The sequence below is a fragment of the Xyrauchen texanus genome, chromosome 8 (assembly GCF_025860055.1).
Source record: "Xyrauchen texanus isolate HMW12.3.18 chromosome 8, RBS_HiC_50CHRs, whole genome shotgun sequence".
NCBI classification, from domain to species: Eukaryota; Metazoa; Chordata; class Actinopteri; order Cypriniformes; family Catostomidae; genus Xyrauchen; species Xyrauchen texanus.
In genome coordinates this window covers 46524862-46547706 of record NC_068283.1, presented here as the reverse complement: position 1 = coordinate 46547706, position 22845 = coordinate 46524862, and the positions used below count along the sequence as shown (strand labels likewise).

The 22845-nt window shown below is 40.4% G+C and overlaps 2 protein-coding genes across 2 annotated transcripts; both read right to left on the bottom strand.

The window, feature by feature from the left end:
• Positions 1-126: 126 nt before the first annotated feature.
• On the bottom strand, positions 127-8454 carry LOC127648321 (ATP-dependent RNA helicase DDX39A). Its single transcript, XM_052132976.1, has 10 exons — positions 8373-8454; positions 6880-7088; positions 6650-6777; positions 4590-4866; positions 4324-4442; positions 3399-3530; positions 1586-1695; positions 1222-1366; positions 985-1132; positions 127-350 (listed from the first exon to the last, which is right to left on the bottom strand). The coding sequence occupies exons 2-10, from the start codon at positions 7085-7087 to the stop codon at positions 334-336; spliced, it is 1284 nt and encodes a 427-aa protein (XP_051988936.1). The 5' UTR covers position 7088; positions 8373-8454; the 3' UTR covers positions 127-333.
• Positions 8455-9835: 1381 nt separating this feature from the next.
• si:ch211-106h11.1 (volume-regulated anion channel subunit LRRC8D) lies at positions 9836-18913 on the bottom strand. Its single transcript, XM_052132882.1, has 5 exons — positions 18786-18913; positions 15246-16130; positions 12817-13067; positions 11948-12325; positions 9836-11104 (listed from the first exon to the last, which is right to left on the bottom strand). The coding sequence occupies exons 2-5, from the start codon at positions 16125-16127 to the stop codon at positions 9988-9990; spliced, it is 2628 nt and encodes an 875-aa protein (XP_051988842.1). The 5' UTR covers positions 16128-16130; positions 18786-18913; the 3' UTR covers positions 9836-9987.
• Between the last annotated feature and the right edge of the window lie 3932 nt (positions 18914-22845).

Below are 22845 nucleotides of genomic sequence, written 5' to 3'. Positions count from 1 at the left end.
ATGCATGAGCAAAAAAGCTTCCCCTAAAATGGCATTACTGTAATGCATCTGGATATTTCACATTTCTGAATGTGAAGAGTAAATTTATCTGGTACATGTTTCAGAAGAAGAGTCGTCAAGTTGCAGTTTTATAAAAAGTTTTAATTTCATTAAAACCCAAAACAAAAAACACGATTTACGACAAAATTGTAAAACACATCAAGCCCGATCCCCAAAGAGAAGCGGTAAAAACATGGTAGGTTTGAGGTAAAAAGGGTTTTAAAATGTAGGTTCCGTCGTTCCACGGTGACCCAACAGCTGCGGTTCTGCTGGTATTTTAACACTCGTCTGAACTCATCTGGACTGCTCAACTGCACACATAAGAGAGAAAAGGTAAAATACACAACAGATCTTTCAAACTCTGGTTACACAAACAATAATAAAGCATTATAAAATGAGCCATCTAACACCAGAGGAAAATAAACCCGGTGTCACAGACAACAGCAGGTGTAAATTCTGACAGATCTCTGCAAATTGAAGGGCTTGAATATGAAAGCCTCCGGTTACAGCAACCAATTCAACTATTTCCTGGCGTAACTACAGAGACGAGTCGTCGACGGGACTGAATGAGTCAAAAGCATTTTGATGGGAACAAACTGATAAGCTCAGAAATTAAGACAGTCAGCTAATCAAAACTTAAAATAGACCAATGCCAAGAGCACTAGTTACATATAAATACAATGTAACGGCAACTGTAGATAATACAAATACACATTTATACATAACTGTTGGTAAAGAATTTTAGAAATGACAAGTTGCTGCTTGCAAACCTCTATAAACTAATACATTACAGACAACACACATTTACAACATCTGGCCATTTTAATAAACTAAAAAGGATCACTATCAGCCAAAACTTCAATATGTGAGCATACTGTTGCATATTTACCCGAAATGGCATTTTAATGCCTATAATAATAAAAAAAACAACGAAGACAAACTCACTGTAAGTGGAAATGTCGATCTCATCTGGTAACTCTGCCACGTCGACCTCAAATCTGTCCTGCACATCATTCAGGATTTTGGCATCGGTCTCATCCGACACAAAGGTGACGGCCAAACCCTTTGTACCAAAACGACCGGCACGAGCCACCTGGAACAAGACCAGATTGTCTCATTCAAGCATCTTCAGAGAAGCAGCAGTTGCTTGTTCTGAAATGTGCCAGCTGTTGCGTTACATACCCTGTGCAGGTAAGTGTCAGAGTCCTCTGGCATGTCATAGTTGAAAACGATGTTGACCCTCTCGATGTCCATTCCTCGACCGAACAGGTTAGTGGCCACTAGAATTCTCCTCTGAAAGTCTTTAAACTGCTGATACCGAGACAACCTGCGAGCAGAGATCAGCCGTGATTGAAACACCTAGCCATTTTTAAGCTCTTGAAGGGCAATTGAGGGGACTAACTTTATCTTCCCTCATTTCAGAACTTGTGTACAAAGCAGAAGATTCATAACATGACCATTAACCATCCTTGAGCGGTGTTTCAGGGCTGTACCCATGTTTAATGTGTTAACAGCAGGGAATACAAGTGTGTGTGTGTTGACAAACCTCTCCTCTTGGGCCATTCCTCTGTGTATTGCTATGGCAGGGAAGTTTTGCTCCACCAGCAACTGCGAGAGCGCCACACAGCGCTGCACAGACTTCACAAATATCACCACCTGCAGGCAAACAGAATTAAAACATGAACACATTGGTTCAAGCACATTAAACTCAGGAGCCCCTTAGAAGACAGGGTGAGACATTTGACCAACAGTCTTGTGCACTCAAATTCAACATGGTTTTACTACAGTAACCATTTTAGCCATGATATTAGTTGGGGTTAGTTACATTTTTAAAATAACACTTGTGGTTACCATATTTTTACTACAAATACCATAATCTATAGTAAAACCATGCTTACTATAGGGATACAGTATAATGCATCAAAACAATGGTTCCAGCCCAAAATAAATAAAAGGTTAGCCTACTAGTCATGGTTTCTACAATAAAAAAGTTCCACCAAAACCTATGGTTAATATGGTCTACAAGATCGCTATAGTAAACCATGGTACAGCACAGTAAAACCAACATTGTAAGTACTACGGTCATGCTTACTAAAGTAAAACCATGTGTTCTGGTGGAACTTGGTATTACTCGAGTAATTTTGTAGTAAACATGATCGCAGTAAGCAAACAATGTTTTTTGGCAGACTACTTTGTGCACTCGGGTAACATTCTGCTTGTCATCTTGGACTTACAGGGACATCTAGTGGTGTAGATGCAGCATCATCTAAAATAAAGTGGTTACAGATGACATTGTTGAAATTCACCATTCAGTCAGACAGGATTAATTAAATTCAAGAGTGAAGGTGACCAACAAGGTTACTGAGATTTAGTATTTGGCTGGTCATGTGGACCTTCACCTGCCCCAATGTAGAATAAAAAGGGGTTCATAAGGTTACTGATATGACTAGTCCTCATCTCATGCGAGTGCTCATGATTGCGTCAATATGTTTTAAAATAAGTTAATTTCTTTGAGAAGCGTGTGTAATTAATATATATATATATATATATTTTTAAATGGAGGAAACAATTAGACTGCACCTTTAATAAAACCAAAGTAAACTAAAAAAATAAAACCAAATGATTTAGTCGGCCTGATGGTGTTAACTTCCCTTGTAATTTCCAAAATCTATCCATCTGCTTTCAAGGAGTTCTCTCTTCAAATGTATGCAATGGAGTAAATATTACTTGACCTTCATTTGTTTCTGAAGTCAAACAAATGCTGCTGTTAAATTGTAATATGTTAATCAGCTCTTACTGGCCATTGAAAATCCCGTATCGATTGACCACTTGTTAAAATGGTAAATTTATTGCAAGGGCACACGAAACCCCATTTCAGATTTGTGCGTATTTATTTCCCACTGCGTCCTTAAAGGGGCTCCGTATGAAACAGTCAACACAATAAACTTCCTTTCGGTGACAGTTTGTTTCAGATTTAATCCATGCCAGCTTCCATGCCCATTTTCATGGTGAAAAAACAAGTTAATAAAAAAGGTATAGGGACTAGAATCAAACAATGCATTTTTTTTTATTCTCTAATTTCAGGAGTCAAACAAAGATCAAATGTGGAAATGATTAGGTTAAAAAAAGTTGTCCAAGATCTTATTTAATATTTAGACGGGCATACACTGGCACTGTAACAACAAAGTGACTTCAGAGAAAACTACAATTTGACAGTATTACTTTCCTTTAGAAATGCCATCAATTAACAGACCAGTAACATTTATACATTTCATAAACAGGAGTTGATTTAATTCCTTTGTAATGAATTAACCATCTTCATGGCTCAAACAAAAGCACATAAAACTGAAGTCTCTCACCTGGTTGAACTCCAGGACGTCGAGGAGGTCAAAGAGTTTGCGGTTCTTCTCGCTGTCCTTCAGTTTACAGTAATACTGCTGCAGACCATGAAGGGTCAACTTTGTCTCATCGTCCACAAACACCTCCATCGGCTGAAGACAGAAAAAAATACTTCAGCGCAAACCATTCACTCTTTATAAACACACATTAGTCTTAAACCCTAATAACAAATAGGATTATAGAGCACTTGCAATACCAAGACCCATGGATGCCCATTTCCACCACATAAAAAAAAACAAAAAACAAGTGCTTTGGCAAGTCATAACAATATTGAAGTACTCATAATTTCGATATATGAGAAAACACTGAAGTGGTAAAAGGCAAGCATGGTTCTCCACGCAACGTTCCTTAAGGCAAAGGCTAGTCACCATTATTACCCAAGTTGGCCATAAAATCCTCATTAAGAGCACATTTAAATATTGCATTTATAGCTACATTTGGGGTCGTTTTAACACATTGTGTTTTTAGAACTGGGATTTGATCAACATTGATAATTTATATCGTAAATGCGATCGAGCGCTGCACCTTCAGTCTAGGAAGCAGTGAAAGCTCAAGCTTAAAAGTAAAATATTTTAACTAGCTATAAATGCAATATTTACATGTGTTCCTAATGAGGATTTTATGGCCAACTTGGGTAATAATGACAACTCGCCTTGGCCTTAAGGAACGTTGCATGGAGAACCATGCTTGCCATCTTTTACCACTTCTCAATTCAATGTTTTCTCATATCTCGAAATTATGACTTCGTATGCCATAATTATGACTAAAAGTCAACATATTGGGAAGTCTTATGATAATCTAATAATTCTGATTTACCAAAGCACAATAATAGTTTGTGGCAGAAATGGGCATCCATATAAACCAAAGCAATAAAAATGTACTCACGTCCTGCATGAACTTGCGGCAGACGGGCCGGATCTCTTTACTGAGGGTGGCGCTGAACATCATACACTGTTTCTCATGAGGGGTCAGTCTGAAGATGTCCTGAACATCACGCCTCATATCTGGCAGATATAAAGACGCATAGAATTAGGGGTTCTTCTGATACTAATTAATAAAATTCAGCGTTGTATGATTAAAAAAAATACAAATAAATAAATTGTATTTTCCTCATTTGTAAGTCACTCAGATTATGGTCCGTTTCAACTCACCGAGCTGCTCGAGCATCTTATCGCACTCATCCAGAACAAAGTGCTTGACGTTCTTCAGGTTGAGGGTCTTGTTCCGGATGAGGGCAAGGGTTCTTCCAGGTGTTCCCACCACAATGTGAGGACAGCTCTTCTTCAGCACATCCTCGTCCTTCTTTATGGACATCCCACCGAAGAACACGGCCACCTTCACAGTGGGCATGTACTTGGAGAAACGCTCGTACTCCTTACTGATCTGAAAGGCCAGCTCACGCGTGTGACACATGACCAGCACAGACACCTGAAACGCACACAGAAGGCGGCAATACACAATCTAAATTCAGTTTGAGCTGGAAGACTGAAAGCAGCATATTATAACCATAACACTAAATGTTCAAGATGGATTTAAAGTCAACATGAAAAGTTGTTTGCAACCAATTGGCAATTCCCAATAAACCAGTCTTGAAAACATCCAGTTCTCAATTTAAATCCAATTTTTTTTTTAAATACATCTTATATTGCATAAAATAAAATGTAACTTTGAAATCTAAATGGTCCTAAAAATACAATATAATTTACGAGTTACTAAAAAGTATTTACACGTCCTTGTAACTGGGGTGTGACGATTCACTCATACAGAAACACGATTATGATTATCTAACCAATTATGATGCATCGTGAAATCTGAAACCAGTAATTGCACATGAAATGTCACGTGGAGGCAGATATGATCCAAGTTTCACTAGAGCAGGCTCACAAAATGGAAAAACGGTCTATTAGTAGCACATAAGGCAGTCACACAGGATGCAGTAACGGAGTTGTCTATTCATTTTGGGATGGGGAAAGGTGCCAGTCGGATGACAAGTGAGTGTTTTTCACAGCAATGTCTGCCCACCAGTAACATGCATTTAAACCAAGTTCTATTCGTTGTTAAACTGCTTTATGGAGAAGCAATACCAAAACAATGAACTTGCGCAGGTCATTGGATGCAAAGAGTCTTTAATAAACGACAAAGCCAAACTCTCCAAATGATCATTGGAAAAAAAAGTGAAAATAAACATCCGGAGACTTCACAGTATTTAAAATATGTAAAAGTGTTCAGAAAATAATGTCACAGAATCTTAATGGTCTTAAAATGTAGGCTTCATTTTCTTCATATTGCTGGGGATAATTATGAAGTGGAAATTCTCTTGACTGGTTTTGCTCGACACCAAGTCGAAATGTTTCAACTCATCCAAAGCTCAAATCGGATCTAAAAACTCTGCATCTGCAGAAGGTTGGAACGACACAGCACCCATGCGACCCTACATTGGAAATGAACGCATTCTCAAATTATAATATTCATTTTAAGGGGGAATGGTTTTCTTTTCGAACGCTAAAACTAAGCTTCACCACCAGAGTTCAGCTGAATACCACTACTATCTGAGAATTTTACTATTGTACATACAACTGTAAAGAATGAAAAAACACTTATTATAAAGGGAGTACTATGGTAGAAACCAGTGCAACACTATAAAACTGTCTACTGTAGCGTTTTGATCTTGTTTTACTTTTGACATTTGAGAATATGAACGGACTAAAGGCCGAAGTACACTTCAGTTGTCCGCGCTGTACATGTGATGCAAAATTCAGCGTCATCAGCACAGATCGCATAGCCCAGATTTTCTCGATCCACGGATGTGGTCCTTGTCTGTGCATGCGCCGAATGATTTCGGATCCACTCATGGTCAGAGGAGTATACTTAAAGGCAAACTGGTCAGCTGGACGTGATCCGAAACACAGAACACAACTTATTTATTTTATGCACATTAGTTGAAAATGGAACACTTTATTTTTAACAGCCAGGAACGTTCTTTGCAATAATGTAACAGTGCTTTACAGTTTAAATGCATTCATTGCATCCACTAGTGGGCCAAGTAAACAACGTCAATTAAAAATCTGCTGACTTAGACAATTATATTAAATATTCAAATTTGTAGATGCAGTGAAGGCAGCTGAAGATTTACAGCAAGTTTAGGTAACTCGAGGTATGCATTTTACAGGTACATAAACCATAACTATACAACACTTTAAACTGTACCAACCTGTCCATCCACTGGCTCGATCTGCTGTAGGGTAGCGAGCACAAACACAGCAGTCTTTCCCATACCGGATTTGGCCTGACAGAGGATGTCCATGCCGAGGATGGCCTGAGGAATGCACTCATGTTGCACTAAAAACACATTCAGATCATCATTATTTCATTTTATCACAAAATCCACATATGGTTCAAGCAACACAATATAACAGACACAACTATATCAATATCTCTTACCTTCAGATGGATGCTCAAACCCGCAGTCAACAATGGCTCGAAGCAGCTCTGGTTTGAGCAGGAAGTCCCTGAAGCCAGAGCTGTGGATGGACACATAAGAGCCCTTCACCTCCTTCTTGCCAACCGGGGCGGTGCTCTCCGGTGCTCCTTGCGGCTCCTCATCCTCTTCATAGTCCAACAGCTCGTTTTCAGGGTCATTCTCAGCCATGCTGGAAACACAGGAGACAAGACAAATTATAACAGGAGCAATTAACCTTGTGGGGTTCAAATAGGGTGACCAGGTGTCCCGAAAAATTCGGGACAGTCCCGAAATCCAAGCAGTTGTCCCGAAAATTAGAACAAAGTCTCAAGAGCAGACTCTCGAGTAGTTATAGTGTGATAGAATATTAAAAATTGCTCATTGCCGTCCTGCAGCCAGCTCCTGTCGGCTGCTCATTGCAACCATAGACAGTAAAAGAACGTAGAGAGCTGCAGTAGGCTACAAGGCGCGAATTTCATGCTCAAAAAAGTCACAAGGAGTGATTTGATTGGATGTTGCTGATGTTAAAGCGCAGTGTTTGTTTTATTTGTTTCATGATGACACTTGAGTTCAATGGTTTTTTTATTTGTATTTCCGTGTTTACATGACAGACAGTCATTTCATTCAGAATTCCTCAAATAATTTTGCCCAGATTTTTGAAATTCATTAACCCCCCGTTTTCGTCCGTCCCGAATTTTACCAATTCTGATCTGGTCACCCTAGGTTCAAACCACAAAAGGTGTCAGTTATGCTAGTCCAAAGGGACTGAACCTGCAGGAGATTGTTCTCAAGACACTTTCTATGTTGTTGGTGCTTTCTGCTCAGTTTCTAGGTGAATGTGTTGTTTTGACTATTTAAACCCAGCACCTCTACCCCTTCAAAAAGCCAATGCATTAGCATGTCCTCCCCCCCAAAAAATGGTTATACCATGATGCATCTCGGTATTTTGTTGGTGTCCTGATAGATCACAATGACTCATTTAGGTCACTACTAATGTACGACTTTACGAGTTATTCTACTTGATCATAAGCGTTCCAATGTTACTAAGCAGCAGAACAATTCCCGCGGTTGTGTTGCTTCGCAACAGAGTACATCGGCTTTTGAACAGCCGAGCCGAAGCCAACGCGCCACCTCAAACGCGCGGCGGACAATGGACCGAATCACGCGCTGCTCAAGTCAGCGTTATCGCGAAAATGAACCGAAATGTTTTACACAAGCTTCTGTTTTATTAGGTTTTCCGCGGGGAATGAAATAAAGAACAAATAAAATCAGAGAAAACATTCAAACAAACAAACAAACGCGCGCGCGGCCGTTAGCATGCGGAGCTAACACGCTAATGCCAATAAAAGGACTTCATACGCACTTTACATTTACGTACACTTTAGTTCAAAAAGTCGCGCACTTCTAAAGCTAATATACACTTCTGGAATGAAACTGGTTAAAATATACAAACAAAAAACCCGCAAGCCGTTACCTTCAAAGGGATACGAGTTCACAAGTACAGCTGCCTCAAAACGTACGCGCCAGGCCGTAATTTATACTACCGCCCGGAAATCCCGCCTCCTGAATAACGCACACTCTCATTGGCTTACGTAAATTCATATTTAAATGTAGCCATATGGTGATTGGATGTTGAGACTGCCAATCGGGGAGTTGCAGATGGGCGGGTTTGACATAGGCGGGACTTTTGTAACTTCTCTTTGGACTGTTGAGCTGACGACACGAAAGATAGGTGATTATTAGTTTGGGCAGCAGGTTATTAAAATATTATATATATATACTCCATGATTTATGATTGAAGACTTGTTAGCTACATTAGTCCGTAATATCAAGGAAGTGGTTCTATTTCAAATCCATCATTGGGTGTAATGCATTACAAAGTAATTACTGTAAATAAATTGCATTTTCATTGACAACAATAAAGTAAGTTACTCCTCTAGACTCTAGAACAAAAAATAATATATACAAAAATATCAAATAAAATAAATTAAAATAGAAATGTAAGCTCCAGTGTTAAAATATATGCTTTCTAATTGAACACTGCCCCCTTAAATTATTTGGCAAGTTCATGAATAATTAATTTGATTTTATATGATTTATTTGAAAGAATTAAAAGAACAGTTTCATTACCATCCTTGTATTGTTCAACTGGTCGAGGTTGATCAGGAATTTAGAAAGTAATTAGTAATAAGTAATGACACAGTAATTAGTACAGTAATCTAATTACACAGTAGAAAATGTAATTAGTAGTTAGTAATTAATTATTTCTTTATGTAAATACCTTGCACTGCTCAACTCAAATTTGACGTAGATACTGTAATACTATGATACAGTGATGGTCTCATAACAAGATGGTGATACTATACTTGATCTACTGTAATCATATACTAATGCATTTGCATGATACGCCAAGAGACAAAAATAGCATGTAATAATGGTACATTTCCATTACCAAACTGGTAGTACCATGGTTGTTTTTGTTATGCAGTTGATCAGTGTTGTTCAACACTGCCTGTATTTATCATGTGTTCAACAAAGATTTTATATGTGAGATATAATCATCATATCTCTAGTATACGACTGGAAAACTATCACACAGGATTATCAAAGGCGTATGTATGATAATCACAATTAAATTTGAAAGGACTTTAAGAATTACAAATATGGTAGCAGTTCTGAATATGAGACAGTTATTGGGTTCCCACCCTAATCACTAGCATGTGACCATGTGTTAAAATGACTGATAAATAATCTGAACCCTTTTATGATTAAAATAACATGAATCTGACTAAACTGGCCATTGATGGGTGGATGGACTGATTCATTACTGAATAGCATTTTCAAAATAAAACTGCATACATCTTTAAAAGTTTAGCAAGTACTTTTATTGAATAGATTTTAAGTAATACATGTTTCTTTTAAAATGATAATCTTGTCAGTCATCATATCAATCTGTTAATTTATGTTATGTTACACTTAAAGTCTTCAAGGTAACGCCACAGCCTTGTTTTAGTAATATAAGTTAAACACTGTTTATGAGCAAAGCCTTTCCACAGAGCAGTCTTTAAGGCGAGTTTGAAGGAGAGGGTTTATATCTGAGACTCCAGCGCAGAATGGAAGCTCCACTGGTTGGTGGAAAATGTAGGAAAGCAGTCAGAATTCGGGCGTGATGGAGATTCAGAGGAGGCACACGAGCTGGGCTGCTGAAGGAATTCCCTTACCTGTCGAGGTAAAGTATGCAGCAGCCAATTTTCCGCCAGCAAGCCGCTACCACGAAGCCCAGCACAGCACCCCAGCTCAACTGGCAACTCCTCCAGACTGTTTCCACGGACATCTAGATGAGAAAGCTGACGCAGACCGCCCAGACCAGGCGGCAAAAAGCCCAGTGAGTTATTCGCCACATTCAAGTTGCGGAGTTCTACACAACTTCCAAACAGCTCCTTGGGTAGATGTTCGAGCCTGTTCCCGCTGAGGTCTAATTCACTGAGGAGTGTAAGAGCTCCAACCTCTGCTGGCAAGTCTTCCAGGAGATTACCCGCCAGAAGGAGGCGTCGTAATCTATGTAGTGTGAAGAGAGCTGACGGAAGATTCTGCAGCTGATTGTGTGCTAAGTCTAAGAGCTCTAAAGAGCGTAATACTCCTACACTCGCCGGTAAAGCTAACACACGATTATATGCAAGTCGTAGACAAGACAGACGACGCAGATGTTGCAGTCCTAGCAGTTCTTCTAGAGTACGCAGACTGTTGTGTTGCAGGTCCAAGATGCGAAGACCTGTTAGCGCCAACAGAGCTGATGGCAACCGTTCCAACTGGCATCCTTGCAGCTGCAGCTCTGCTAATCCAGTCAAACGCCTTAGTCCGGTAAGTACCATTAGCCTTGTTCCCTCATTATGTATCTCCAGTCTTAGCAGGCTGCCTGCTACCTCACTCAGCTCTCCTGGCACTTTCTGCAACATGCCACGCAGCACCAGGACTCGAAGGTGTCGCAGATGCCGAAGGCTCCCGAGGGTCCAGCCGCGCCCCATTCCACCCTCATTGCACAGCCTCCCGGTCAGGTGCAGCTCTTGCAGGCCCCTGAGGGAGTAGACCCAGACAGGAATCTCTGTGACTTGGGTGAAGGTGAGATGCAGAGCCTCCAGGTGTTCCTGAAGGTGTTGCAGGGCTCCAGGCTCCACCGCTGCAGAACAGTGGTACAGGTGCATCTCTCTAATGAGAAATTATCGAGAATCAACATTAAATTCATTCTAAAACCTCTTAAGGCTAGAGTATACTTTGTATTTCCGCTTTGCAGCCCTGGCTCCAGCTCTGAGATGTGAGGAGAGCCAGACAGTTGGGGGAGCTACTTGGTGGGTGATTGCCAGAGCGGGACAACCTAATGTTAGGGTGGGCCAAGCCCCCTGTGGAGCCGGGCCTGCTGCTTTGTGATTCTCTTTTAGCACAGTAAATATCAAGTTTATGTGCTGATGGCATGCAAAGACATAGATTATCCGAGTGCCTAGAACAGCTAAGCGGCATGCGGACAGTCCATGTGTACTGTGCTTATATATTGATATATTGCGAGACATACCGGCATGCGGAGATCTGAAGTACACTTTGGCCTTTACTGTCAATAAATGTCAAAAGCAATCTGTGCTAGACAGTGTGAATAAATGATGACAGACGTTTTATTTTAAAAAATAAAAAAAATGTTTATTTTAATAAGTTGTATTGATTTTTCAACTGCAGAGCTGTCAACCATATTGAGATACTTGTTTTTGTGCCAGAAAAGATCATTTAAAGATATTGCCCCCTTATGTAGCTTCAATAGTTAGCTGTTGTTAGTAGCCTGTTGTGAAGCTAGCAGTTTTCTTTTAAAAGAGTAAAAAGGCTTGACTGTAGTTTAACTTCTTTAAATTATGAGTAGCTTGTAGTTTGATAAACTAGAGTGTCAAAGAAGCTTCCCCAAGACCTTCCTGTCAGAATCTTGAAATGCCAGTAAAATTATGTTCATGTGCACCTGAAGATGATGTTGTGTTTTGCACATATCATCACGTCTCTTAAAATACCTACCTGAGCGCAGTCATGTTGGATATTTGCGATGTGAGTTTAGCATCTCCGATGAGCTCCAGCTTCATCACCTCCAGCTGACTGAGGGTGAACAGAGCTGGTGGAAGATGAGGAAGAGCCACAAGCTGGAGCAGAGTCCGCCCCTGATGGTCAGACGTGATCATTGACCACAAGCGTTCAGCTCCCCAGCGACGCTCCACACTTTCCTCCAGCAGTCGAGTCTCACTGACCGGCGACAGGAAGACAGACAGGCGCTGGGACAGTAGAGGGTCGTACTGATCAGCCATGTGTAAGAGGAACGCTAGGTCGTTATGTAGATCAGGTGCGTCCAGCATGGATCCTTTCTCACGCAGACTCTTAAAAGAATACTGTCTCAAAGACCTGAGAATTAAAGAGATTTCGTCATATTTTTCTTCATAACTCAAGTACGATGGTTGAAATTCATATTTATGGCCTTTAGTCAAGGTAGACAGCATATATAGTTTGACACAAATGAAAATGTTTGGGTTAGAAGTGCAGTATGTTACATAGGTTGTACACATTGGCATTGATAATTATTTGTGAAGTCGACAAAACATTGACAATACATCTTTCAGAAATTGTTCTAGTGGATAGAATAGCCTCTTGTTAGGCTCTACATTAAACTGGTAAGAAATATATTTTAATGATCATAACTGGTGAAGCCATTCACAAGCAGCCTCTGCTTTAACTTTAACAAACTTGTCATATATAGAGTATATCACCTCAAGACAGCTTCACAAACGGATGCGTTAGTACATTCACCAGAACTATCAAGCTCTCAACACTCACTCATGAAGACTACAGACTACATGGACACAGTCGTCTCCTCTCCTCTCTCAGGGCAGTCATACTTGTGGAAGATCCAGAAGAGAGCGTAGATGCCCAGCAGACCGAACATGAAGAGCAGGGAGATGTAGGCCTGCATTAGCTTGCACAGGACGGACGAAAGCGTGTGACTGCACTGGAAAGTGCTGTAGCCGGTCAGAGCGTAAGTTTGAGGCAGACAAACATGACTGAAAGAGATGGAGCCCAGTAGTGGAGTCGTGTAGCTCACAATCAGAATGAACTTCAGCACTTTAAACACCGTTTGTGCGGTGTACACCTGCAGAAAGAGTCGATGAACATGATTATCACTTGTGAAGCTGAAACATGAGGAGGATCCTTCCACAAATTCAGAGCCATTTGTGGTACAACAATGTACTTGAACAATGAATATCATCTGACAACTTTAGTATGTTTTATTACAGACATTCATCTATTGTTATTTAACTTCTCTTTTTCATCATGACAATGCCATTTTGGGCTGTCCCCACCCTGGTATGTCCAACTTCTTGCTGTATCAGCACACTTTGTGCAAAATATATATGTGTAACTTATACATACAGTACTGTGCAAAAGTCAATAAAGATGGTTATTTATATCTTCTACTTTAGTGTGTCAATAGGAAATATACATTTTAGACTCACAAACATTACTTTTGCAAATAGAAAAGATTAGAATAGAAGAAGAGGGAGCCCTGCAACAGATGCCATGGTCCCACAGAGCCCCCCACTGAACATCAGGTCAGTCTGAGATTACATGAAGAGACAGTTTCAGTTGAGACAGCCGAAATAGATTGAAGAACTGTTCTCCAAGAAGCTTGGGACATCCTGTCAGCCAACAACCAAGACAAAGTGTGTCCAGGTGTTACTAGGAGAATTGGTGCTGGTTTAAAGGCAAAGGTGGTCCCACCGAATATTTATTTAGCTTTTTTAAGTTTACTGGACTTTGTATGGCATTAAGTGACAAATTAAACTATTTATGGCATTATTTTTGAAGAGATCCTCACTCTGCAACAGTTTTCCCAAGTGCCTAAATATTCTGCACAGTACTGTTTATAATATGGAATAAGCTTTCTGGTGTTTTTATTTTATTATTATTTATTTGACGCAATGTATTACAAAAAACTGTCATGCAGTCAAAAATGCAGTCATGCATAGAAATATCATCATAAATAGGCTTTCTAAAAGCCAAAGAATATTTTGGTTTTCCACGTGCCACTACTTTTCACGCACAGTGCACGTGATGCAAATAATGCAATAAGCATAGTACGTGCTGTCTGTAAGCGTGTAGCCTAGTTTTTCTAGACACGTGGACAGTCCGCACTTTAGTGTGACGTTGACTATAAAAAGAGTATCACAAAGCAGTTGTAAAAGAATGTACTTTGTATGTGTATGTATGTGAGACATAATTATACCCTCACCTTAAAGGCGGGTTCACACATACCTTTGCATGCTGAAATTCCACGGGCAAAATACAGCTCAATGGGAATCTGCACAATCGGGAATTTCACGTGATTTACTTCCATTGGCAAAGAATTCAAGTTTGGTGAACTTTGACAGGTGATTCCGCCATGTTGGCCAATGGGAAGGTGCTTGGTTTGGCACTGACCTCTGTGTGGGCAGTGCTTCATACACCCCTGCTAAAAAATGCAGCATTGCTGGTCATCAGCTTAATTTCTGTTTAATGTGCTGGTCCCCATTCCATAATTAGCTAAACCAGTTTCACCTATAAGACAATGCTGGTCAACCAACTTCATCAGCTGGGTTTAGCTGATGAAAAGCTGGTCCACCAGCTAGATGAGCACTAGAGCAGCAATAAACAGGGGCTGCTGCAGGTTGTCCACTAATCACAGGGTTAAATTCCTGTCCACATGACGCCCACATGACTCCACATGCCGAAGTGTCATTGGGCAAGACACTGAACCCCAACTTGCTCCCAATGGCAGGTTAGCACCTTGCATGGCAGCTCTGCCATCATTGGTGTGTGAATGGGTGAATGAGACGCAGTGTAAAGCACTTTGAATACCGCTAAGGTTAAAAAGGCGCTATATAAGTGCAGACCATTTACCATTTAAACAGCATTGACCAGCATCGGAAATGCATGCTGGTTAAGCTGGGACAACTACACTGAATATTCACAAAGAACAAGGATATAATTTTAGCAGTGGGGTTCTTTTTAACTGAAGTCTCACAAAGTATAAAGTGCAGCAATAAAATAGGCTGCTTGACAATTATTTTGCAGGTTTCACACATGCTCAATGTCTGCAAATGCCATCTTCACCCACGGAATTTCGCCGGGTGAAGGAAGTATATGACCACGTCTTAAGAAACATTTTGTAGTTTATTGTTTACTTGATATAATGTTTTAACTCTTACAAATATGTACTTTTAAAATCACCTTATTAAACAGGAAAGTCACTAATTTCATGGAATGATCCTGGAGATAATTCAAATGTTACCTTATATATAATATCTGAGCTCTCGCAGTGAGCACGAAACCGGCGCACTCTCTCAAACAGCGCTCTTGCTTGTTCCCTGTCGCTCCGATCCAATGTGACTCCTGGTCTAGAGCCATCCGGAGCAATTTGCGTGGTCTGAGGTGGCAGGTTTGCTTCCGTAAGAGACAGAGCAGACATCGTTGAGCAGTGAGACAGCATAGAAGGACACGGTGATGGTTGAGTAATAGTGGACGCACTATCAGTTCCCGCCAGCAGGGTGCTGTCCGTTCCAGAATCCAGGCTTGACTTGCGCATTTTGCAGAAAGATGCGATCACTACTTTGGGTTGCACCATTTGTTCTGCTTCTTGGAAGCGGGTGTGAGCAGTGTCCAGCTTGGCCGTGTGAGACAGTGCCCGAGTCGTCCAGGGTGATTCACAACATTTGGCAAGAAGAGACAAGAAGTGCTCGATGCGAGCTGACGTGAGGGGGAAGTGGAACCAAAAGCATCCACTGGCCAGCAGCACCAGAGTATGGAGCAGTGTCACGTAAGGTAGGAAGCGCGAGTACCAAGGCAATGCCTCGTGATAGCAAACCTGGCTGATGTAGACATACTGCTGGAAGTCCAGGTTGGTTCGTCGACCTTTTGCAGGGCTCCTGGGTGGTTCTGGTGTGCTTGTGAAGACAGAATCAGACATAGTCTCCATGGTGGTGCTGTAGTTACTGGAGGAGTGTATTGGGACACACACAACTCCATCCCGCGACAACAGCAGCGTCCCGGCGAGAACTGAAACCATCAACATCAGCACCAGTAGATGGTCCATGAAGACTTCCCACCACGGCTTCAGCAGCTTATAACTGCCCCGACGCTCACCAATTGACCACAACTCAGACAGAGTGAACATCACCTTTTGTGAGGGAGAAACAAAAATAGGGTGGGTCGTTTTTTAAACACATTTATGCAATCATAACAATTCAGGACAAACACAGAACAAACTAAACTAAATAAACTAGTTTAATGGTTGCTAATGTGTTCCAAGTGGTTATTAGCGCATTGTTATGCGTTAGATTAGGTGTTCTGAGTGGTTTGTAGAGCATTGTTATACGATTGCTTGGGTGTTTGAATGGTTTCTAACACATTGCTATGTGGTTGCAGTGGTGTTTTGAGTGGTTGCTAAGGCATTGCTATGCAGTTGCTAGGGTGTTCTAAATGGTTGCTGAAGTTTTCTGAGTGGTTACTTGTGCATGGCAATGTGTTTGGTAGGGGTGGGCGATATACCTGTAGACATGATAAACCGGTAAAAATCAACTGGTATACATTTTGAATTATCATTTGTATCACAGTTACGCAAAACCGCATGCAAGGGGTACACTTCATTCTGTTCAGGTAACACGTATGCAATACATATTCTGTTGGAGAAATGGAGGAGTGGATACAATGACACCCGGGACAGAGAGGTTTGGCGGACCTTGGTGTGAGCACATGTTAAGTTTGTACATTTGTACAGAGATGATTTCACCTCTAAAGAACTAAATTGTGCCAAACAATTACCAAGAAAATAACAAAAACAGCAATTGCGAGTGGGGTGGACAATGGGCCACCCCCTAGCTCTGCCACTGCCCTATTCAAGCTGGCAACCTGCACCAAGTAGAGGAGAAACTTTCAATATTAGTATAAGTATCATCCATTGATGTGTTTATGATGTGTGCACAGATATTAAAGAAACATTGATGTGTGTAATATCAGTGTTTACATATATGATACATTCATGATATTCAGTATTTTAAACAAACATCTCATCTAAAGCATCACAACTGCATCATGTCCCGCATATTACTCCAGCAACTTTTAACCACCAACTGAACTTGATTATCATCAAAAATATATTTTAGCATCATAATGTAATTTATATTTTCTGAAGAAGCAGTAAATGTGATCTGAGGTAAAGAGGGTTAGATTTAAAATATTTAAACATTTTAAAATGTTCAAAAGTTTGTTTTCTGACGTTGAACTCATTGGACAAATAATTCTGATAGTTTATAGTCTTGAGAAAAGTCTAGAACATTCTGATAATGTCATTCAGCCGACTATTCATCTACAGAACAGGGTAAAGCTCAGTTATGTGTGTAAAGAAAAGGCAATTATATAGGCCAAACAACATATTTTTTTCGTTTGGTAATTTATTTATTTTAATACGGGGAATTTTGCCGGCATTTTTTCAAAAGTATAAACAATAAATTGATATAATTGGATTATATGTTAGTGTTCAAAAAAGCACACTGAGGTTTTTCTCCTAGTTTTGTGCAATTATTTTTAATTTAAAACATCTTTGTGCACAGAAATTACGTGTTTTTTGTATTGAGGACTAATTCCGTGACTGTCGTCTATCATTTTGAATGGTGTGGAAAAGGAACTTTAATAAATAAACGTTTAAAATAAGCTTTAGAGTTGCTAGGGAGTTCTGGGTGGTTGCTAGGGCATTGCTTTAGAGTTGCTAGGGAGTTCTGGGTGGTTGCTACGGCATTGCTTTATAGTTGCTAGGGAGTTCTGGGTGGTTTCTAGGGCATTGCTTTAGAGTTGCTAGGGTGTTCTGAGTGGTTGCTAGGGCATTGCTTTATAATTGCCAGGGTGTTCTGGGTGGTTGCTAGGGAATTGGCTTTAGAGTTGCTAGGGTGTTCTGGGTGGTAGCTAGGGCATTACTTTAGAGTTGCTAGGGTGTTCTGGGTGGTTGCTAGGGCATTGCTATAGAGTTGCTAGGTGTTTTGGGTGGTTGCTAGGGCATTGCTTTAGAGTTGCTAGGTGTTCTGGGTGGTTGCTATGTCATTGCTTTAGAGTTGCTAGGGTGTTCTGGGTGGTTGCTAGGGAATTGGCTTTAGAGTTGCTAGGGTGTTTTGGGTGGTTGCTAGGGTATTGCTTTAGAGTTGCTAGGTGTTCTGGGTGGTTGCTATGTCATTGCTTTAGAGTTGCTAGGGTGTTCTGGGTGGTTGCTAGGGCATTGCTATAGAGTTGATAGGGTGTTTTGGGTGGTTTCTAGGGCATTGCTTTAGAGTTGCTAGGGTGTTCTGGGTGGGTGCTAGCTGGTCCAATTCAAAAGAATCCACCCTCAAATCTCCATAATATTCTGGTCACTACATATGACTTGCATCATAAATCTGGTTATAATCTTTAAATCTTAGTACAGTAATGACACTCCACTCCTAAGCCACACAATTTGAGGTATCATTTGTTTAATACTTGGGGTTAGATGTTTGTTCAAATCACTAACTCTAAATATGAGCATTAGTAATAATGATGCTCGCCACCACTATAAAAAAGTTTTTTTTGCTATTTTAAGTGTTTGCTTTAAGCACTAAATCAAATAAAAGCTCACTTGAGAAACACTGAATCGTTTTAGATTAAAAGACGTATATTTGTAATTTGAGACATCAAGTAACTAAAGTAAGAAATGGGCTGAAAACTGAGCAAATAATTAGAGACACAAACACTCAAACCGTTATCCACTCCACACACCCATATATCTGTACATGCAAAAAATAAATAGAAATACAAGAAACGTACTTACTAAGCTGTAAATGACCACTTGTGTAAAACACAACACCAGAGCCAAACTACTGTGCAGTCTTCAAAATCTTGCAGTCTTGTACTGAAGTCCGGTACAGGCCGGTTTGTTCAACTTCACTAACTTTGCCCCCTGACAGAAAGAGGGGCCTCAGGAGCACAGCTTTGAGATCACCATGGCAACCTGCACACAATAGCCACATTCACATCATATAACACCCACCAGACACTGGATTTCTCTGTTAAATGCATACATTTAATTATAGTCAAGTCAAATTTAAATGTCACTTTTTATATATTTACTCAACACTGCTCGGGCCAGATTTACTCCATGGTGTAATCCTCTCGGTGTAATGCCACACATCACAACAGCAGGTGTCACTAAACTGTCAATTAAAAATGACTAGCACTTAAAACACCAGAAATCATCTGGAAAGTGGTGATGGGTGGACCTAAATAAGCGAAACTATTAAGATGACGATGAAGTGAGTTTTTCTAAACTTAAAATAAATTAGTTTTACTTAAATTATCAGATTAAACTGTTGTTTTTAGATTGTTTACAAAAATGTGTACATTGATTTGTCATTGACTTTGAAACCACAATCTCCTGAAGCTCTTGCTGTGACGATGTTAATCCTGTTCTCCTCCTCGTTGAGAAACTCTGTGTTCAGAGCTGAGCAAGATTCTTCTTTGAAAACCGACATCATAATATTACAATGACATTAGTGTCAGGAAACCCTTTCACCAGATTCATCATGTTACACTTGTTTAGTGCTGAGGATTTACAACAGACCTACACATCAAGCTATTATAATGAAAGCTGAAATATTTGCCTGGAAACTAAAATAAATAACAAAATATATTTCAGGTATCGAATTGTGCATTTTTAAGATACTGGAATAAAAATATGGCAAAAACCGTGTGCGAAGACAGAGCTACAAACCTACTGACTCTTCTGCACTGTGAAAAATGTAGAAACAATTTGCTAGAGCATTGTTTTAGAGTTGCTAGGGTGTTCTGGGTGGTTGCTAGGGCATTGTTTTAGAGTTGCTAGGGTGTTCTGGGTGGTTGCTAGGGCATTGTTTTAGAGTTGCTAGGGTGTTCTGGGTGGTAGTTAGGGCATTGTGTTAGAGTTGCTAGGGTGTTCTGGGTGGTAGTTAGGGCATTGCTTTAGAGTTGCTAGGGTGTTCTGGGTGGTTGCTAGGGCATTACTTTAGAGTTGCTAGGGTGTTCTGAGTGGTAGCTAGGGCATTGCTTTAGAGTTGCTAGGGTGTTCTGGGTGGTTGCTAGGGCATTGCTTTAGAGTTGCTAGGGTGTTCTGGGTGGTTGCTAGGGCATTGCATTAGAGTTGCTAGGGTGTTCTGGGTGGTTGCTAGGGCATTGCTTTAGAGTTGCTAGGGTGTTCTGGGTGGTTGCTAGGGCATTGCTTTAGAGTTGCTAGGGTGTTCTGGGTGGTTGCTAGGGAATTTTTTTTAGAGTTGCTAGGGTGTTCTGGGTGGTAGTTAGGGCATTGCTTTAGAGTTGCTAGGGTGTTCTGGGTGGTTGCTAGGGCATTGCTTTAGAGTTGCTAGGGTGTTCTGGCTGGTAGCTAGGGAATTGCTTTAGAGTTGCTAGGGTGTTCTGAGTGGTTGCTAGGGCATTGCTTTAGAGTTACTAGGGTGTTCTGGGTGGTTGCTAAGGCATTGCTTTAGAGTTGCTAGGGTGTTCTGGGTGGTAGCTAAGGGATAGTTCAGCCAAAAATGGAAATTTTCTCATCATTTACTCACCATCCCAGATGTGTTTGACTTTCTATCTTCAGCAGAACACAAATGAAGATTTTTAGAAGAATATCTCAGCTCTGTAGGTCCGTACAGTGCAAGTGAATGCTGGCCAGAAATAAAAAAAAAAGACATAAAGGACATCAAAGTAATCCAGCGGTTACATAAATGTCTTCAGAAGTGATATGATAGGTGTGGGTGAGAAACAGATCAATATTTAAGTAATGTTTTACATAAATTTCCACCTTTGACCAGCCCAACCAGTAGGTGGCTGAATGTGAAAGTGTAGATTTACAGATAAAAGACTTAAATATAAGATCAGTTTCTCACGCACACCTATCATATCACTTCTGAAGACATGGATTAAACCACTGGAGTGTTATGGATTACTTTTATGCTGCCTTTTGGGCCTTCAAAGTTCTGGTCACCATTCACTTGTATTGTATGGACCTACAGAGCTGAAATATTCGATAAAATCTCTTAGTTTCTGTTTTGCAGAAGAAAGAGAGTCATACTGATCTGGGATGGCATGAGGGAGAGAATTTTCATTTTTGGGTGAACTATCCCTTTAAGGTTGTCAAGGAGACACACATGGGCCTCAACACTTTAAATGCATAAACGATTAAGTAAAAAGATGAGCTTTGAGTTACTGATATATGACAAATAATTGAAAGCGACAACAAACACAACAAACAGCATAAATTAAAGCATATTCATGTTGCAGTGCATGTAGGGAATCCAAATACTGAGGGTGATTTTTGATTTTTTTTTAGCTAAAAAGTTCAATAACATACCGCAATATCAGCCCATAAAAACTTGTATATTTGAATGATCTCAATGAGATCAATCCAGGGCAATTATTCTAATTCTACACTTTAAGTTATGGTAACTAATAGGCAAAATCATTAACTGTATCATTAATGGCATCTCAAATATATAAGGAACTATAAAAGGCACTTTTGGGTGAATAAAAACATCTCATTTGCCAACAGACTAGAACAAACCATCTTCATTTTAACTGTGATGTTTTGTTCCACCCTGTCAAACACTTCTAATTTCTGTTTTGTATTTTGAAACTATAGATAACACCAAACATATGACTTCAACATGTGCTCATTACTGTTAGCGTACTGTTCATTTACTTCCCGGCCTATCTTCTTCCTAAAAAGTTTCCTTTATAAACAATCATGGTAGTTTTTCAGATATATGATAGTACTGGGCCAAGCTTCCTACTGAATTATATTAATGTTGATGCGGACTAAATACTCCACTGCTGCTTTCACATGTAATATCTGTGAGAAATCTTTTGATTGTGTTACCATGTTAATGCACCCCCCTGGGTGTTTGTGTGACAGTCCAAGTGTCCATTTTTATCCCATGTGGTTTGACACTTCTGTCACTCTTAACACAATCTCACCCTTAATCTGTAGGGCGGGGTGTGTGAGAACTTCACAGGACCACACACCCTCAAATCTACCTCATGTTACTGTGTTTAAAGAAGAAACTCTTCTATATACCGTATAGTTTTTAGGGGCAGTGGTGGCTCAGTGGTTGAGGCTCAGGGTTACTGACCAGAAGGTCGGGTCTTCAAGCCCCAGCACCACCAAGATGCCACTGTTGGGCCCTTGAGCAAGGCACTTAACTCCAGGTTACTCCGGGGGGATTGTCCCTGTAATAAGTGCACTGTAAGTTGCTTTGTATAAAAGCGTCTGCCAAATGCATAAATGTAAATGTATAGTGCAGTGCTGTGGTTGCTCACTCAACCTCTGTGAACATTTTGAGTTAATCCAGCAGAAGAATGCCAGTTCCCCTTCTGTCACTCACTCGCTCAATGTTGTGTCGATGAAGTGATATTAGGGGTCGCTCTTGAGAGCCCGAGGCACCTGCAGATCTTTGAGAAAAGGCCAATGAGAAGTAGGCGAATTGGCAAGTTGAATTTGCATGCCACTCCCCCTGACATACGGGCATAAAGGGAGCCGAGCGGTCGTATTACAGCGAGCTGAATACCACTGCTGTTCCATTCACCTTCACTGACTCTTTGAGCCTAGCTGTTGAATACATTTACATTTATGCATTTGGCAGACGCTTTTATCCAAAGCAACTTACAGTGCACTTATTAAAGGGACAATCCCCCTGGAACAACCTGGAGTTAAGTGTCTTGCTCAAGGACACAATGGTGGTGGCTGTGGGGTTAGAACCAGCAACCATCTGATTAACAGCCCTGTGCTTTAGCCACTACGCCACCACCACTCCTCTATATATCAAATACTACCAACGGTCCTCTCCACTCTGCATTTCACAGTGGAT

Coding starts and splice junctions, on each gene's coding strand:
- LOC127648321 (XM_052132976.1), bottom strand. CDS start 7,087: ATGGCTGAGAATGACCCTGAAAACGAGCTGTTGGACTATGAAGAGGAT. Junction 4,443..4,589: donor TAAGATGCTCGAGCAGCTCG/GTGAGTTGAAAC, acceptor TATATCTGCCAG/ATATGAGGCGTGATGTTCAG. Junction 1,367..1,585: donor GGAATGGCCCAAGAGGAGAG/GTTTGTCAACAC, acceptor CTCTGCTCGCAG/GTTGTCTCGGTATCAGCAGT.
- si:ch211-106h11.1 (XM_052132882.1), bottom strand. CDS start 16,127: ATGTTCACTCTGTCTGAGTTGTGGTCAATTGGTGAGCGTCGGGGCAGT. Junction 13,068..15,245: donor GCTCAGATATTATATATAAG/GTAACATTTGAA, acceptor CTCTTTCTGCAG/GTGTACACCGCACAAACGGT. Junction 11,105..11,947: donor TCCAACATGACTGCGCTCAG/GTAGGTATTTTA, acceptor ATTTCTCATTAG/AGAGATGCACCTGTACCACT.